Below are 19,888 nucleotides of genomic sequence, written 5' to 3'. Positions count from 1 at the left end.
TTTCCCCCCAAATGGGTAGACTATGATTCACTGACTTCTTTAACAAACAATTTAAAGCTCTGCTATATGCACTGCTCAGTGAATTAGTATGTAAGAGCTCTTTCTTTTGCAAATGAAACTGTTGTTTAAGTTTCAGTGAATGAGAATTGTGGAATTTTTCTTTCAGATCCTCTTTGTGAGGGTAAAAATAAATTTCCTTAAAACAATGAATTTTATCTACATTTCACACATTTCCCCTTATTACATTTATCATATGTGCCTTTGTATCAAGCCATCCATCATCTCCAACAAATCTTACAAAGGCACAGTGAATACAGAACGCAGATTTGGGAACTTGGTATTTCCTCCTTAAATTTCACAGTAGACTGTGAAATTTAAAGTAATTTTAAGTAAGACAGCTTTTATATTTGAAGTTCTGAAACTAATTCAGAAAGAGCTATTATAATTACTGTAAAAGCAAAGTTGAATATTCTCTTAGTTACCAGAGTCATTAAATAACTGAGAGTACAATTTGTAACTTGTTCATCTATAACAGATGGAAAAAATAAAGATTTAGGACTATCTGAACAAGAACTGCTCCCATTAACTAGTTCTTTTGTGCACCATGTTACACACAACTTTCTCATCCCACCTTTACTCCCACAAGCCCTGCACCAAAAATTCAAAAAAGGAAAAGACCAAGAACAAAACATGACACTTTTTGCAGTGAGGTCTCACTTAGCTTATATCGGTAGGATCATTGCTGTCCTATGTAAATAAGATTTCAAGATAATTGAAGTGTACTCTCTTAAGTATTGGGACTTTGAGTGTTTCTGATGGAAACCTTCCCTAAAATGTATTACATGTATCCCTGGGTTTTTCAGCAGAAATTACTGAACGCAATAAGCCATACCCTGATGACTCAGGCATTCATAACGAACATCCATGATTATACTGTGCAGTAGTACAATGTTGTCTGCTTTTTTTGTCCCCTCCTTCTCCTTTAAGTCAGTCTGTCACTTCCTCTGTTGCTAATGTACCTCTTTCTTTTCACCCCCTCCCTCCATACACAACTCTTCTAATTTGCAGCTTTTCATTCACTGTGAACTGGAAAACCAAGATTGGTAAGAACTGTATGTTAAATAAGAGTTAAAAAGGCACTGAAAGTAAGGATGAGGAAATAATTATGGCCTTCAAGGCAGCAGCTTTGTGACAGCTAATGTTTCCTATCTTTAGATAACTTTCCCATCTCTTCCAGTTTAAGCTAAGTTTTGAAAGGGTGATGTTGTGAGAGAGCTACCTTCAGATAAGTGAATTTGTTCTGAATAGACCATCCGGGTATGGATTAAAGCAGATATTCCAACAGCTGTAAGTTTTTCTGAACCTGAAAACATGATGTCTTAGTGAATGATCCCTTCCCACAGATATACAACCTCACATAACCACATAATGAACATCTAAACACTTCAGTAGATGTTATTCAGTTTGTTCTTTTGTGTGTGTGTGTGAGGAAGATCAGCCCTGTGCTAATATCTGCCAATCTTCCTCTTTTTTTTTTTTTTTTTTTTTGCTGAGGAAGACTGGCCCTGGGCTAACATCCATGCCCATCTTCCTCCACTTTATATGGGATGCCGCCACAGCATGGCATGCCAAGCTGTGCGTCAGTGCGCGCCCGGGATCTGAACCGATGAACCCCGGGCCGCCTGCGCCACCAGGCCAGCCCCTATTCAGTTTGTTCTTGACAACGCTGCTGAGATAGGAAGGGCCAGGTTCATTGTCCCACATTACAGATAAAGAAATGGAGGCTGCAGAAAGTTGAGTGATTTGCCCACAAACAGTGAGTACATGACAAGGTTGGGCCCCTGGGTTCTCATTTGGGGCTCTTCTCACCACACTAATGTTTTTCTATGGCTCCCTCTTGCCTTCCCTATGCTCAAAAAGGACATTAAGCCCTGCCTCTGGTGAGAAAGACTTACTCCATTTCCTTTGGGCTTGCTTCTTTATTTCTCTCTAAGCTCTGCCAGATGTCCTTAGGAATCTTGCTCATTTTTCTAACAGAACTCAAAACCCTCTGATTTTATTATGTTGAGGGTTGTCAGTGAATTAAAAATTCAACAAATGTATGGTCCCAACTTGCCATCAAAAGTTAACAAATGTCACCAGTAAGGATGTTTCTCACAAGTGGACACTGAAGAATACATCCCAGCAGATACCTAACAGCTCATTTTCTGTCACGGCAGTGTGAGAAATCACCTCCTCAAGACATTCATTAACCTTTCATTTCCTCCATAAATAATCGGTCAGAAATGTGGCTCACATTTTAAATTAATCGAAAACAGCTCTCTCTCTCTCTCTCTCTCTCTCTCTCTCTCTCTCAGCACTTGAAATGACTTGAAGGCTTCTAATGCCAGCATGATAAGCATGATATTTAAACATGTGTTTCCACTCCTCTGGGCCAGCTTAAACCTCATCTCCTCCAGGAAGCCTTCCCTATCCATCCCAGCAGGCCTTAGACATCTCTTCTTCCTCTTCTCCAAGAACCTAGAGCAATTATCAGTATTTGACATTTGGCACATATTAAGAAACCACATAATGTACCACCAAGAGTATTGGTTCTAGAGACAGACAGACTCGGGTTCTAATTCCAGCTTTACCACTTCCTAGCTGTGTGGCTTTGGGCAAATTACTTAAACTTTCTTTAGCTGAGATTCCTCTTCTGCAAAATGAAACTAATGATACTTAATCTGTTAAATTGTTCTAGAGATTAAATGCATATAAAGCACCTAGCACAGTGCCTGGCATATACTAGGCACTCAATTAAGGGCAGTTGTTTTGTTATTATTATTATGGCCCCATATATAGTTCTAGTTTGATATGCGTGCAGTGTTGTTATCTTCCAAGTTGTTTTCAAACCCTTGACAGCTGTGTCCAGAGAGGAACTTATCATGCAGCTTAAACTTAATGGCCCCTTACTTGCACGGGTTCTTTCCAAGGCCTTGTTCCAAATATTGTATTCTTTTTCTTTTTTTTTTTTTAAAGATTTTATTTATTTATTTTTTCCCCCAAAGCCCCAGCAGATAGTTGTATGTCATAGCTGCACATCCTTCTAGTTGCTGCATGTGGGACACGGCCCCAGCATGGCTGGAGAAGCGGTGCGTCGGTGCACGCCCAGGATCCGAACCCGGGCCGCCAGCAGCGGAGCGCGTGCACTTAACCGCTAAGCCACCGGGCCGGCCTGTATTATTTTTCTTAAAGAGGGCTCTTAAAGTGGTTGTGTCTTTAACCTTTATGTTATCCCCCTCCTCATTCCCACTCCTTGCATCCAGCATAGTACTTTGCACATAGTCAGTGCTCAATAAAATGACATTTTATAAAATCTTCAATTAACCAGAACTTTTGTTGCATTTAGCTGTAAGGAAATAAGCTTATGTCAGGTAGTCAAAAACTCCCAACTTCCAACCATTTGGTCAGAAAATATTCAACCCACGTATATATCTTGAGATAATAATAATGCACTTTGCAATTGGTAAGGCTTAGTATTACTACAGTGTTACTCATGAAAATTATGATAAGAATGATGACCCTAAGGCAGGGTTTCCCAACCTCAGCACTACTGACATTTTTGGCCAGATAATTCTTTGTTGTAGGGGGCTGTCCTATGCATTGTGGGATGTTTAGCAGCATCCCTGGCCTCTACACACTAGATGCTAGTCACCTCTCCCAGATGTGACAACCAAAAATGTCTCCAGGCTTTGCCAAATGTCCCCTAGGGGAAAATCCCTTCCCCACTGCCCTAAGGCATTGCATTCAGCAAAAAAGATACACAGATGGTCACGAGTCTTTCATATTAAGGCAGAAAAAGGGAAGCAAGCATTTTAGAAAAATTTTCAATGAGCCAAAGCGACCTCGATTAACCTGAAAATCCCATTAACCCCATTCCTTGAGTGTTCTATTCCCTAAGCATTCCAGATAACACACAAAAAAATGTACTGTACATTCTATTTTCTAAATTCTGTGCGAAGTTCAGCCCATTTTCCGTCTCAACAGCTAAGTAAAGAAATCCAGTTCATGGGTGGGAATCATCAGCTTCATTGCTTTTGCCATCTATTTTAAGTGACGATGATGCTACTGACCTGGAAGTTTAGAGAGCTTTTTTTCCCTTGTTGTTGACATTTTTAATTTTGCTATTAGCGATTCTTCCTGTATTCTCTGCCTGAAAGTGAAATGCAACAAAAAGACATCTGGTCCAATTAACTGTGATTTTACTGTATATAAAAGACCTACCACTTTGTGGATCATTTAACATTTACTCTAGCCATCCTACTGACTGTGCAATTGAAAATGCCCTTCTTGAGTAAGCAGTATTTCTTATTTCTTCTTTCTGCAGGTTGTGATCCTGGGGAAACATTCAAGAGGTTATCACTACATTCTTGCTAACCTGGTAAGAACAAGCAGAGTTTAAGTTTCCCAGGGCGATGTATTCTATTTAGTTTGTGTCATCTGTAATCATCCAAAAAAGAAAAACATGAAGTACCTAATGTGTTTTCTAGATGCTTGGGGAAATGAGTCAGTAAATACCCAAACCTGAATGCAATAGCCTGTTTTCAATTGTGTTGTCTCTGTTTTAGCTGTGAAGCTTATATTCCCTCCTCATTTAAAAAATAAAAATTGTATATGATTCTTCACTGATTATTCTTAGATTCAATTTGGATTTGAAATGTAAACCATTTTACCCAGGTTTGAAATGTAAAACAAGGGACAAGGGGGCATAGGAAACTGACTCTTTCCCCAATTAATCCAAGTGTATGTGCACATCAGTACTGGATTTGTCTTTCCAGAAGCAGACCACTACCAAATTTTTTCAAACCAGATGCCAGCAATAGATTTTAACATGGAACATTAAGTGACCATGCCAAAGTTTATTGCCGCCTTTCTGTTTATAATAAAACACAACTTGAATCTTTGCCTTCAAACTTCTCATACCTTTAATATGTGTGACATTCTTAAAGCTAGTATTTCATTAAGGTTAGTTTATAGCTCTTCTTTCTCTAAAAGGACAATTGGTTTAGGAATTAACAAAATGGTTTCTAAATTAGCAATATCTGTTTGGCAGAGGTTCTGAATAATACTATCTCCATCAAAGAGGAATGTTAAATTATCATTATGAATCTAAGAATCTATTAAATTATTACATAACATGAGTTCTAACCCAAATTTTGTTTCATTAGCACAAGAGAATCATAATCATTACAGAGCTCTTAAACCAAAAGAATAACAACAAAGGTGAAAGATTATTGTAATTATATTCTTAGATTTCTTAAATCAAAGAAAAATGTTATTTTGTTTTAATAATGAATATTTTTTAAATGAGAAAGGAAATGTTACTTAAACCTTTCCTAGGAAGTACGTACATTCAAACACTTTATAAGATGAAGATTAGAGCTACTGCTTTGAGATGTAGTGTGCATCTTCTCCAAAAGAGCACTTCAGTCCATTTTGGGGATAAATGAATCAACTCTTAGGAGGAGAAATCTTGATTCTTAATTTACATCTGAATACATTCAATTTGTTTTTTAGACAACCAATAAGTAAAGGAAGTTTGTTAACTCATTGGAGGTTAGACCAGGGCTTGGCAGGAAACATGGAGGTCTCAGCAAGGCACCTGAAGCAGTCATTGATGGGTTTTTACCATTTCTTCCCCACCAATAAGTATTTCACTCTCCTTCCTTCCTTCCATTCTTCCTGTCTCTCTCTCTTCGTCCCCCCCTTTCTTCCTTCCTTCTTCCCTCTCCCTTTTCTTTTTCCTCCGCCTTACACATCCTAGGGTTAACCCCTCACTGATGGTATGTGAGATGACTTTAGGTAGTGCACACACAAACTTTCTTATCGTAATGGTAATGTATTTATTTAATATGTATTAGAAAAATATAAAATAAGCACATCAAAATCCAAATTTTATTGATATTATTACTTTACACAGGGCTAAAGTAGAAGTTTAACAAAAAATGAAGTAATTTTTTAACGTGTCAAATGTGTCAAGTGAACAATAGCATGGGGAATAAATAGATACAACAAAATCTATTTTTTGTGTATGCGGTTGTGTTGGTATGCGGACAACTGACGTTTGGGAAAGAGCATTGACCTGGGGGTCAGAAAGTTTGGGTTGTCATACTGACTTTGCTACTAGCTAGCTATGGGACCTTAGGTAAGTCACTTCACCTCTGTGGACCTCAGTTTCCTTACTGTAAAACTCAGATGGGAATGGGGAGTTCATTGATGTATTGGTTGGGTCCTTGGGAAGCAGATGCTAGGATACGATTAGAAGTGCAAGATGTTTATTGGGAGTAATACCTGTGAAAGACAAAAGGGAGAGGGACATAAGTAGGAAGGGAAAGCTTCAGACCACAATTCAGGTCTGATGATGGTGAAGGAAGGGGAAAGGAAGGAAGTTTGATAAGAAGAGCTTCAGACTGTGGTATAGCTCTCAGAAAGTCTCGGCCAGCACAACTGGGAGCTCTGGTGCAAAGACTGTACATAGAAGAACCCATGCTGTCCCAAAATGGTGAGACATTGTACCCCTGCCTTGCTCAGTCATTGGCTGGCAGCTGGCCATGAAGCACACACCTCTCGCTTGAAAGCTGAGGCAGATCCTGAAGGCACCTGAAGATGGAGGCTGTCAGCTGACTCAACTCCTTCAGGCCAATTCTGTCTTAAAGGAAGATCTGAGCCGTGCACATCAAGGGCTGCCTCACTTGGCTTCAGATGACCAGCTGATCTATAAAGACCTTTCCCATTCTAGACTTCTAACTGGGCCTTGCTAATCCTACTGACTATCCTCAGATGAGCTTTGGTTTCAACTTTGAGACCCAGACCTGACAGAAATGAGGGCTTGTGGAGTAATAGAACTGCAAGAGAGAATCACTAGGACAAGTTTGGGGAAAAGAATGGTAAACTGAATGCCTAACACAGAACTCAAAATTATGAGACCTTGGGAGGCTTCCTACTACAAGAACAAGCAAAGTCTTTCCCTTCAGAAAGAATGTAATGTATAGTGTCATGTCAACATGAACTCATTCACCATGCTTTGAGCTGCCACTCCTTCTCTTCCTCTAGTGACCTTCCTTCCATTTGAACTCAGCCATGTGTTTTCATAAGTCCCTGTACTCTATATCAAATTGCATATGTGCAATAGAGATAGGAACTGTTGCCAATCTCTGATGAAAATAATGGGACAGATTATCTCTATCATGGTTTCCAGATTTTTTAAGCAGATGAAATGCCCCAAACACCTCCACCAAAGAAGCGCACACATACACACACAGCAAACCAAAATTATTTAGAAGTCATTTAGATGGTCAGAAAAAGAGTAAGTGGAGCTAAGAAGATGTTTCCTTTCAAGATGAGCTATCTGACCTTTCAGGATAAGCCAGCTGGATGAAAGCAGAGGACATATATACAGGGGAACAAGGTCTAATCTGAGTCTTGGTGTAACAACAGCACAGAACCACGGCCTTCTTCTGCAAATGTGAAGTCAAAAACAGTCACACTGCTTACCTAAGCCTACTGGAATCACCTGAACCAGAGCCCCACGTGTCTTCTTTGCTACCGAGCTCCATCTATCTGGCAAAGACTTCTATGTGCTTTTACACAGACCTCCCCTGGTAGCAATCCTAAAGTAAGAAGACTTGGATATTTCACGAATGCTTCAACAAAGGCCTTTCACAGGTCAGGAAGTACATTTCAGAGTGGATAACAAGCTACAGAAAGTGCTAAATTATGGAAATCCCTGTAAGAAATAAGAGATTCCATCATGAGCACAGGCCAGAGATGTGATCTGGTCAGGCCAGAAGTGGACAACCCAATAGAACAAGTAAGTTTGTTACAAATTCTGTATCAGTTGGTGATGTCATTTGTTTTTAGGGATTGTTCCACAATTACTTGTTGTTTTCTCTTTCAGGAATCTAAGGTGGTAATGTTTCTCTACTCAAGTACCAGAGGTAACCAGCATTTATGCAATTGGTCAGTCAAGCAACCTCTCTTTCTTTCATGGTAAAGTCCTGGATCAGGATCCTTTACACTGCGTTCCCAGGCATGTTATGTACTGTGATTTAATTTTTTCATATATGTCAATAAATATGTACAGAACCATAGACTAACCCTAGGCATAATGAAAAAAGGCACTAGACCAGGAGCTAGGAGACAGATTTGAATCCCAAGATTTCTTCTAACCAGCCTTGTGACAAACCAAACCACTCTGAACCTGTTTCTTTTTTTTTTTTTTTATAATTTTATTTATTTGTTTTTTTCCCCAAAGCCCCAGTAGATAGTTGTATGTCACAGCCGCACATCCTTCTAGTTGCTGTATGTGGGACGCGGCCTCAGCATGGCCGGAGAAGCGGTGCGTCGGTGCGCGCCTGGGATCTGAACCCGGGTCGCCAGCAGCGGAGCGCGCGCACTTAACCGCTAAGCCACGGGGCCGGCCCTGAACCTGTTTCTTAATCTGCAAAATGGAGAGTTAGACCAGATTTCTATTTCCCAAAGTGTGCTATTTGTACACAAGATGATTTCAGGTAGTATACAGCAAAACTTCTTAAACTGATTAGTTTTGAATTTGTATTAAATGTGTATTAGAAAAAGATAACTATCCCATCAAACCTGTAATTTTACAGATACCATTCTTTAGAATGAGGCTAAAGTAGACATTTAGGTTAAAAAAGTTTAGTAAATGTAAAGAAAAATATTAGGTAAATTATAGTTCTGGTCATTCATCTATGTGGCAAAAAATTATCAAGGTGATTATCAATGACTAAAATTTGGAAAACACTCCAAGGTAACTTTCAGCTCTATGTTTCTTCCCTTGTAGAGGATCAGTTTGGACCAAGGAAGGCTGAGAGTGAGAGTATACGCACAGCAGCTGGGTGAACACTGAAGACATAAATGGGGGATCCCTGTTATCCTTCGGGATCTGGGGCATATGGCAGACTGAAGCCTTAAAATCAGTCCTGGTGGGCAAAAGCCAAGAGAGGTGTGAAGACCTTTAGCTAAGTTCTAAACAGAGCTGAGGATCTGAAGGATCAATCGAAACACTCTAGCAGATGACATAAAACGAATTGGATCTGGGTTAAGATGGTCCAATAACAGATGTTCAGTACCCAGTTCCCAAAATAAGACCAAAAAAAATCTCAAGCATTTGAGGTGCCCACAGGAGAACGTGAGCCATAATAGCACTCATTCAGTGCTGCATCAATTAATCACTACCTTAGAAGACCCTGCAGTTTCCCTGCCTAGGTTGAGACTGATCCCGGAGTTGGAGACACTTGTTGGCCTTGCAGGTGGAAGTTGGGTAATGTCAGCTGCCAGCAGTAGAGGGCCACAGGAGCAGGCAATCAAGCAGGCCATAGTGCTAGGGAGGAAAGGGGAAGGAAGCTAAGGTATCTTAGATTCCTTCCTGCTGTGCTAGCTGTTTTGTTTTGTCTTCTCATTTTATAGTCACAGAACTCTTATGAGGAGAGACTTCTTCCCTACCCACCTCCCCAAGCTTTTTAGAGATCAGGAAATGGGCTCAGAAAAAATACGTTACTTGCCCATAGTCTCATTGCCACCAAGGTTTCCGATTCAGGTTGGTCAGACTCTTGATAGAGAACCCTGCTCTTCCCATCCTACCCACTCAAGCATCTCAGGGAGACGGAAGGCCAGCCCCCACAAAGGTCACATAAGGACATTTGCAAAGACATAAATGTATATGAATGAAGTATAAACTACAAATTTACGAGGGTAAAAGTGATCAGAGAGAAAAAGGCTTAAAAAACAAGGACAGCTTTGTGAAATCGGGGTTTGAAATCTAACAAAGGGCCAATATGAAACGTATCTATGTATCTTAACAGGCATCAATTACATCTCCATCACTCTCTTCTATCCTACCACATTCCCTCTTCCCTCTCTCTCTCTCTCTCTCTCTCTCACACACACACACACAGACACACACATACACTCTCTCTCTCTCCTTTCCCTTGCTTTCTCTCATTCCCCTTCTTTCTCTTACTCTGTCTTCTCTCTCTCCATCTGCCCCACTCATATTAGTATGCCAGGAAATAATGAGGGGGGTACTAGACTACATCTAATTTTTTCAAAATGTTACTAAAACAAAAGCATTATTCATAAAATAGAACCCAAAAGAGGCAGCCAGGAGTAACCTAAGCTTAAAGAAGTGAACTCTGCAGCTTACCAAATCTTGGTGTGTACCTGAAACAGAGAAGGGCACACTTTGTTTAGAGAGAAAACAAGTTCGAATGAGATTGAGTCATGCTGTTTTGCTTGCCAATAACAACTATTCCCTTCTGCTCCCTTCCCCTTCCAGGTCTTCTTGTTCTGTTCTCTACTCTTTCCTTTTCTTTGTTCTTCCATTTTTAATGTTCTAAATAAAAAATTCAAATGCTCAAAGCCACGTGTTGTGATCACTGACACCTCAGCAGATGGCATGTAAACACAGAGCTCACTGGGCTGCAGCCTGGCCTTACAGGCAAAGGAGGTGGAAAAACTCCCACTGGTCCCAAATGGCAGGAGCCCAGTCACCTCCCCTGAGTACACCACCTCTCTGGTGGCTCAGGATTCACTTTCTTCTCCATATGGAGATAGGATACAGCAGAGCATCAAGGGAATGAGGAGTGGAGACTGGGCTAGGGTCCAACTTCCTACCACACATTTAGAAAGCCACAGGCACTTGTCAGCTTAAAGTAGCCAACTTGGAGACTCTTGTTCTCCCTGTCCAAAAATGCCTCCATTATAGTCAACCATCCCTTTCTTTCGCTCTCTCTGTGCTGCCTGAAATTAACAAGGAAAGATCACTTCCTACCCAGTGTTCCAGCAAGATGAGTTGAAAGAATTCTGTTTTCTCCCTCAGGCTCCCCATATCATATCCTCTAAAACAGTTCTTCTCAAACTGCGAAGAAGGGCCAATTTTTTCGCCCAAATCTTCATAGACCAATAAAAGTACAACAAAAATAATTACTAAAAAACATGAAACAAACAAAACAAGATATATAAAACACAAGCCAATTTTTTTTGTGTGTGTGAGGAAGATCAGCCCTGAGCTAACATCCATGCCAATCCTCCTCTTTTTGCTGAGGAAGACTGGCCCTGAGCTAACATCTATTGCAAATCCTCCTCCTTTTTTCCCCTTTTCTCCCCAAACCCCCAGTAGATAGTTGTATGTCATAGTTGCACATCCTTCTAGTTGCTGTATGTGGGACTCCACCTCAGCATGGCTGGACAAGCGGTGCATTGGTGCGTGCCCGGGATCCGAACCCAGGCCGCCAGTAGCAGAGCGTGAGCACTTAACCGCTAAGCCATGGGGCCGGCCCCCAAGCCTAATTTTTTAGTATTAGATTCAACAGCCATAATACTATTCTGTCAAATTTCTACAAAGGCTTATAAAAGTTTACTCTCAATTTATTTCCTTATATCATCCCAGACTGGTAGCAAACAGCAGACCAGCACCAGTCTACACACACTTTGGGTAGTACTGCTCTAAAGATCTTTATAGTAAGTTATTTTTCTCTATTCCACTTGTATTCCCAATACCTTATTCACTCCACTGCAAGTAAGACAGAGGGTGGTGTCCTTAAGAACTTCATAATTATGTTGGACAGACCAAACTTGCACAGCTTATGATAACTGGCATGAATATAGAACAGGTGCTGGGACAAGGAATGAAGAGAGGGCAGAGTGTGGGGAGTCAAAACTCTGCATAGTGTGGCCATAGAAGTCCTTTCAGAAAAGGTAACTTTGAAATGGTGAGAAAGATCCAGTTATGTGAAGAATCAGGGAAAGTTCATGCAATGCATCGGGAACAGCAGGTGCCAAGGTCCTGAGACAGAAAAAGAGCTTGATATCTTCTCTGAACTGTCAGAAGGCAATTTTGGCTAGAGCAGTGTAAGTGACAAGATCCAGATTAAGTAAGGCTTTAATAGGCCTAGTTAAGGAGTTGTAGCTTTTTTCAACAACCACAGAAAGCCACTAAAGAATTTCAAGCAGGGGAAGGACGTGATCTGATTTTGGTTTAAAAAAAAAAATCAGTGTCAAATGGATAGATATTAGGGTATTTAAATTATACCTCAATGTACCTATTAATAAAAAAGAGATCAGTGGCTATTTTTCCCACTAATAGCACTTATGTCAACTTGTAATTATTTCTATATTCACACAAATAACTCCCACTGGACCAAAGTGCTGTCAGGTCAGGGACCAGGTTTGATATGGCTCACCATTTTACCAACAAATAGCACTTAGAGGGTTTCAAAGGATATTTGTTGATTAGATTAGAGAATAAAACAGTGAGTGAACAATACAAGCAACCTGTAATCAAGTGCTAATTTATATGGTGTAATCTTCAACGCTACATATTATACCTTCCCAGGAGGATGGACTTGCTTCTAGAAAATGACTTGTATCTCTCATTAGCAACCTGATAACTTGAGTCACCACAATTACTATGCATTTCTCTATCAAAGTATCACCCAGATGAACAATTCAAATGGCACTAAAGACAGAACCAGCCTTCATCCAAATTGTGAGATACATACTTGTTCTTGGCAGCCTTCCAAAACTCATTCTACTGCTTTTATCTTCCCTGTAGGCAAACCACCTCTCCCATTTCTCACCCATAATCTACATCAACTCAGTGAAAGTCATTCAACTTATCTTGTCTCTGTTTTCTTCTCCATACAAAATGTACCCTAAGAATAGTATTATATGAAGGATATCTCTACATAATATCTTAAAAATAAGTGCTTTAAAAGTAAGCCTTGAATATATTTATGTCTAACTTTCAGTTATCCATACTACCAGAAGGAAACTGAATTGCAGTATGTAGAAGTCAAGGGAGACAGGATAATAGTAAAGTCACTTGAATCTTTGGAAGATTGAGTTGTCTGGCTATTCTCAAATCAGGGGCAATCTGTGTTTGGATGCCAGTTGTGTAACTAGTATTGTGTAACTAGTATCTGTGTAAAAGATGGCCTTGGAGAATGAATCAAGAGGAGCTTACAAGGCCCTGCATGAACTGCTTAGGCAGAAAGGTCACGGCTGTTTTTATACAGTTGCATTCAGATGTGGGCAACAGCGCGCCAGCTCAAACAAAACAGATGTGATGTGATTAAGAAGGGATACGATTGATGAAATATACCAGAACTTACAAATACAAATGAGTAGTTTCCCTCTGAAAGGAATAACTTCTGGAGATTATATCCATATTTTCAACAAATATTGCCATTGTCGCACAAAGGCAAATAGTCAAGTGTACAGATACTTAGAACATCGAAAGTGAGAAAGTAACGTTTCAACTCACCCTATCTGTGAGCAGTAGGATTGCCTCCAATCTTTCTCTGCCTTCTCTCATCTCTTTTAATGTCTCCCTCTGCATACAGTTTATTGGCCAAACCAAAGGAAAGGATACCACTGTGGCAGTTAGCAAAAAACCCCAACAATTTCAACCAAACAGAATTGGTGAAATGCAAGCAGCACTAGAATTTGATAAGCCTAAGCACACAAAAGTCATTGAATATCTGATCATCACTTCTAGTTGTTAAAATCCCCATGAAATAATAAAATGGGCTTAATAGAAGTTCCACTTGGTACAGCTTAGAAGTTCCACTTGGTACAGCAGGTAATTTGGAACCTTGGAGTCATTTAGCAATGATGTTGTGGCGTGTACACATACTACACAGAAGGCAAGAGAAGCCATACAATAACGAAGGAGGACAAAAGCCCTCAAGCAGTCATCAGTGTGCAAGAGCCTATGTAGTTATTGGCAAAAGAGGAGCACAATTGGCCCTCTGACTACCTGGTAGAGGATACAAAGACAAATTTGATGTTTCTTATTATTGTACTAATTGAAATGGTTCTTAAAGAAGGAAATTTCAATAGAGACACCCAGAGTTGTAAGTGATAAAGTAGGGGCACTTTCTAGGCAAAGGAAACAAAACAGACAAAGGTACCAAGGTTAAAAAGGGCATGTTGTGGCTAGAGCATGAGGTCTATTGAAGGAAATGGTGTGGATGGGGTCAGAGGAGCAGAAGATAACAGGTAATGGAAATCCTTGAAGGCCAAGTCAAGATATTTGGCTGTTAATATGTCTTTCAAAAGTAGGGAATCATTGCAATGACTTGAGGAAAGGAGTATTATGCTCTAACTGGTATTTTAGAAAGGCAAATTTATTATGTGAAGTATAAACTGGAGAGGTAAAGAACTGGAAGTCAGAACACCAACTAGGGAGCTAGGACAATAATCTGGGCCAGTAGTTCTCAAACCCACTTGTGCTTCAAAGTCGCCTGTTGAGTTCATAAAAATACAGGTGCTTGGGCCCCACACCCAGTGATTCAGTAGGCCTAAAATGCCATTAGTTGAAAGAAGGGACACAGGCATAGAAAGAGATGTTCAGGAAATATAATAACTTTGCTTCGAGGCACGTTCTTTTTAAGATGCACATGGAATATGGAAGTTAACTTAGCAGGCAGTTAGAGAAGGGGGTTCTAAAGTACAAGAGAGGCTCTAGTTGGAGTCATTAGTGTCTCATTCAAAGTGAATTCAAGTCTAAAAGTCCAAAAGAAACAAGAAATTAATTTGTTTTATAGGCTAAAGCCTCAAAATGTAACAAATTCTTTGGCTGAGGTACGACGTGTGATAAATATTTTCCTCTTGAAAAAGTTCTCAGAGCCCAACTATATGAGAAATCATAACTATCTACCCCCACACTCAAATACTCAAAATTAAAAATGGAAAAAAAGACAAAGAAAAAAAAGAAGAAATTCTAACATCTTGGTTAGATGGGAGATGCCAGAAGAAGCTGGTTTTCAAGGAAAAAATTAACTGCTGTGATTCAGCAAAGGGACAGAACAGTTGCTATAAAACAGCAACCTGCTTAAACAAAATGACACATCCTTTCCTACAAAAATATCAAAGAAATCTACAGAAACACATTTTGTATTTGGTAAAAATATATTATTTTAAAATATATAATTTTAATAGCAGATGAAGGTCAGTGAGGAAATAGAATTCATGATATAGAAATTTCCTGTGAAGTCATACATGTTAAAATGCATGTATTAAATCAAAGGATATGAGTTTTCTGTCCTTTTTTGAGCAGTTGCCATTGGAAGAAGTGCTCAGGTCAGGCACTTAAATCCTGAAACAAAAGTCACAACAAACTAATAAGACTCAAGGAACTTTAAACCAAATGTTGATTTTGTTCTGAACCATGGACATGAGTTAAAAAGTAAAAACTTGTAAACTCACTTATCATATATTGAAATCAGTAATTAAACTTTTACTTTTTCTAGAGACAGGGATTTTCTCATAATAATAATTTTAAAAATCCATTTCTATTCACATGTGTTGCTGTCTGGTCACTGCGCTACTTCTACTTACAGCAGTATTCAGAGGACGGGGGTAAATGGAGTATTGGGAGGAGGCTGGGCCTGTGGGACAGAAAGATACCTGAGTGGGAGTAGTTAGAATATGTCTGACAGAAGGAGGCCTCATGAGAGTGGTTAGAGCTGACTGAATGAGGAACTGTGTCCCACATGTGTGTTTCTGTCAGGGAGGAGTGAGGCTGGAACTTTCCAGAAAAGGTCACATGATAAAGATTGACCATTTAAGAGGCAGCTTCAGGGGTAGAGTCTGAGGTAGCTGGCTGTGGAGAATAGTTACACTGGCAGGCAGACAGGTAAGATGCATGCCTTCCTCTATCACTCCCTACCCCTGGGAACTCCATCTCTTTCCTCTTTTATTTCTTGGGTCTATATTTTGAAAGCCTAACTCTGCTCCATTAGATTTTTACAGAAGTTTAGGCAACCAGGAACTGTAAATTCCCCACATAGAAGATTACGGGTGGCCATCCCCAAGTGCTGGTAACCGTAGGAAGGAAGAAAACGGGGGACTAGGAGGCAAGAAACATCTCTCTTTAGCCAGAAGCTCTCTCCTACAATATCTATCTCTACATCTTACCCCCACCCTTTCCCCTTTCCACTTTTATCTAATGGCTTTTGGATGATAAAATCTGTGTGGGAAATTTTACAAAGCCTTCAGGGATGCCAGAGACTACAATTCTCAAAAGAACAGACAGAATGGCAAGTCCCACTTGTAGATCACAATGTGAGAGAAAAAAAAATGGCCAGGAGCTAGGAAACTAACCATTTAGCCAGAGGTGCCTGTATAATATCCATTTCCACACTCCTTAACCTTACGTTAGAGATCGGTGCTGGATGGCCGACACTGTTACAATAATTCTTTATAAGGTTTAAGGAGGACAGAGGATCAAAATTTCCAAAAATGCAGAGTTTGGGTGGCAAACTTCAAGTAAAAATCACCGAAAGGTAACAAGAAAAAAGCAGATCAGGAACCACTAACTTCTAATATTTCCCTTACTACCACTCTCTCCCCTTCCTTCTTTCCCCCTGATGCTTACTGGATCTGTGGTGGTCACACTATTTCTCCTAACTTCCAGCATCCTGCCACTATGTTCCTTCCATCATCACCATTTTGTTGTCTTCTCAGACACTCGGGTTGTTGCATGGGCTCTTAACTGTGTGATTGTCTTTAGATTGGTTTCAAGGTTTCACAGTCTCAATTTTACCACCTTGACTACTGTGGGTGTCTTGCACAATGAAAAATATTTAAGAAGATAATATAGAAAAATATATTCCCTTACTATTCTGGGGTATTACAGAGTTCCAGGAACCAGACACCTCCTGCGCTTTATCTAGATCCTCAATCCTAAGATAACTGTGAGGCTCAGCCGCCTTCTTTTACACCATTTTAATATATCTTCTCATGCTTGCTAAATGTTTTATGGCCACCTCTCCCCCATCGGTGTCTTTGATGAGCCTGTGGGAAAAATCAGGCCCCTGTTTTCAATCCTCGCAGACTATGATTTCTCACAACAACAATAGAATGTAGCAATTTGTGAAGGAAAATAGTACATGTATTACAAAATTAAATACAGATGGAAGGTGGTCCAAGAGCCAGCTGCCTCCTGCCCTTTATTCAGCACCGTACTCCTAATTTCCATCTTTCTGCCCCTGACTTTCCTCCCTTTATTTTCCCCTTCAGCATCCACATGTTTAGTGTTCATTTTTGTTGTGCTAGTGTCTTTACGGAGGTTTTAGACAGACTGAGTCTCAGTATTCTCAACTTGGGGTCCTTTCGTGGCCAACCTTTAAAGAGAAATCTAGCAAGAGTTGTGGACAAGCAAAATGTCTTAAAATAATGAGATAATAGGTGAATATGGACAAGGACCCAGTCAACTCCTGTCCCTTAGCTAGAACTTATACCCCAACTTTTAATTTCTGTAACTATCCTTCATCTTTTATTCTCCCCTTTCTCATCCAGATGGTTGAAGGTCATTTCTGTTGCAGTAGTGCCTGAATGGAGGTTTTAGACAGACTCAACCTCAATATTCCCACCTCTGGGTCTCTGTGTAGCCAACTCAAGAAGTGAATTCTGGCAAGAGTTATGGACAAGTGAGATGTCTTAAAACAATCAGACAGGTGGAGAAAGTGAACCAGGAGCCAGCCAACTTCTCCCCTGAATCAGAACATTTCTCCTAACTTCCATCATTCTACCAGACCCTCCCTGCCACCATCATTTTGTTTCCCCTTTTGTACGCTCTATCTGTTTTATGTTCTCCTGTTCTGTTTTAGTGTCTTTACGTCAGTTTTGGGGATACATGGCCTCAATATAAACACTATGAGGATTGTGTGTGTCTGGCCCAATGACTAAGACCTAGCAACCCATTATGGAAAAGTGTAGTGCCTTAAAATTTAGATAGCAGAGCAGGAGGACCAGGAGCCTGACTCCTCTTACTTTTTAGCCAGAATCCATCTCTACACTCTCCATTCCTATTCCTCTCTCCCCTTCCTTATTTCCTGTCCATCTGTTGAATGTTTGCCAGTCAGCTTTGTTGTGTTAGCTATTTCACCAAAGCTATGGGTAGAACAAGCCCCAATTCACAACTTTCCTCACTATATTTATGCTACTCTAGAAACTCGTTATGGAAATAAAAAATATATACGGGATAGATGTAGGAGGTGGACCAAGAACCAGCTAAGGATGGCTCCATCCTTAGCCATCTCCTCTCTCCTAACTTCCATCTTTCTACCACTGACCTCCACCCTTTTATTTTCCCCTTTTACCATCTGCACGTATGTGATCATCTCTTTTGTGTTAATCTCTTTTGAGAGATTTTCAGAGACTCAGCCTCAATTTTACCACCTTGAAGACTGTGGTTCACCAACCTAAAGGAGGAAATCTAACCCGAGGTTATGAATAGACGAAACGCCTTAAAATAATGGGGTAGTAGGAGAAGGAGGACCAGGAGTCAGCCAGCTCCTGCACCTTAGCCAGCACTCTTCTCCTAACTTCCATCTTTCTACCACTTACTTCTACCCTTTTATTTGCTCCATTTTTTTTCTGGATGTTGTACCATCACCTGTGCTACGTTAGTGACTTTATATAGATTTGGGGGGATACTCGGCCTGCCTTTAGGGCTACAGGTGTCATAACCATAAAAATTTATTGAAAATTATTATGGAAAGGTGTAATGCCTTAAAATCTTGGGACAGGAGGAGAAGGAGGACCAGAATCCAGCCAAATCCTGCCCTTAAACCGAACCTCTCTCCAAATTGTCATCATCTTCCCTCTGTATCTTTCCTCCTTTCCCCTCTTACCTGCTGGATGTCAGCTCTGCTGCGTTAGTATCTCTGAATAGGCTGTAGAGAGAATCAGGCTTTAATTTTTGCCATCTTGTGGACTGTGAGTAACCACTTGAGCAGTGGAATTTAGTAACATTTGATATAAAAAGAAAATTCTTTTTTTAAAAAAGGTATCAGAAATAAAAGAATGATCAAGAGTCAACCAACTCCTGCCTGTTAGCCAGAACAGCTTTCCTTATATCCCCCTCTCTACCATTCCCCTCCTTTCTCTTTTCCCCGTCTACTTCATTGATATTTGTTGGTCAGCTCTACTGCATTAGTGTTTTTTCAGAGGGTTCAGGGAGAATCCAGCCTTGATTATCTCAACCTTGAGGACTGTGGGTTGCTGCATCTAAACACTAGGCAACAGGGTGACATTCCAGCCATAGAATCTGATTAGAGATTACAAACAAGCAAAATGTACACAAATGGGAGAGAAGGAGAAGTAGGACCAGGAGCCAGCCAACTCTTGCCCTTTAGCAACAAGATCTCTCCCTTCATCTCCCTAAATACCTATTACCTCCTTTCTTTTTCTACCACTCTTCCACTCTCTTCATTTTGTCCATGGGTCTGTGTTAGTGTTTTCCACACATAGGGACAGATAAGCCTGCAGGGCAGTCAGTAGGAGCTAGTGTTGTGGAGGTTTTGCCACCCAGAAGAACAGTTTGAGGTGACTTTCCCCTGACTTTGCTTTGTGCTACTGTGGACGCATTTTATCACTCGAGGACAGCCAGGCTGATTCCAGTCTGAGGTGCGCCAGAACTCATGCCCAGGTATGTCTGTCATAAAACATGGGTTGACTGAGAAACTTCTAGGTCCTCAGTGGTATGGTTGATGTGTGGTAGAGAGAAGAGTGCAGAGTATGCCTATGAAGATGTTTCCAAACTATAAGAGAGGAAGACACCCAAGTGGAAATGTGTGAGGTCTATGTGACAGAGTGAAGCTTCTTGGGGGTAAATGGAGGTGAATGGTGAGGTAAATTTGAGTTGGACCCCTCCTTTTAGTATCCCTGCCCAAAAAAAGGGGTAGTGAGGACAAATATTTCTGGAAAAGAGCGATATGGTAAGCAACCAGACTAAAGTGCTGGCTCTCATGCCTTAAGGCAGATATGAGATTTCTGGGATCCTTTCTCTCTCCCTCCCTTTTGTTAATTCTATGTTGCC

At 40.4% G+C, this 19,888-nt stretch overlaps 1 protein-coding gene across 1 annotated transcript in view; it reads left to right on the top strand.

Annotated features, from left to right (window-relative positions):
* GRIA3 (glutamate ionotropic receptor AMPA type subunit 3) overlaps positions 1 to 19,888 on the top strand; it is a 271,774-nt gene that overhangs the window by 157,152 nt on the left and 94,734 nt on the right. The window contains exon 5 of the mRNA XM_004437326.3: positions 4,367 to 4,420. Coding sequence (XP_004437383.1) covers positions 4,367 to 4,420 — 54 coding nt within the window. The remainder of the gene's footprint in view (positions 1 to 4,366; positions 4,421 to 19,888) is intronic.

The sequence above is a fragment of the Ceratotherium simum genome, chromosome X (assembly GCF_057802395.1).
Source record: "Ceratotherium simum simum isolate JZ-2026a chromosome X, ASM5780239v1, whole genome shotgun sequence".
Lineage (NCBI taxonomy): Eukaryota > Metazoa > Chordata > Mammalia > Perissodactyla > Rhinocerotidae > Ceratotherium > Ceratotherium simum.
The sequence above is the reverse complement of the archived record's forward strand: the minus strand, read 5'-3'. Positions and strand labels throughout refer to the sequence as shown.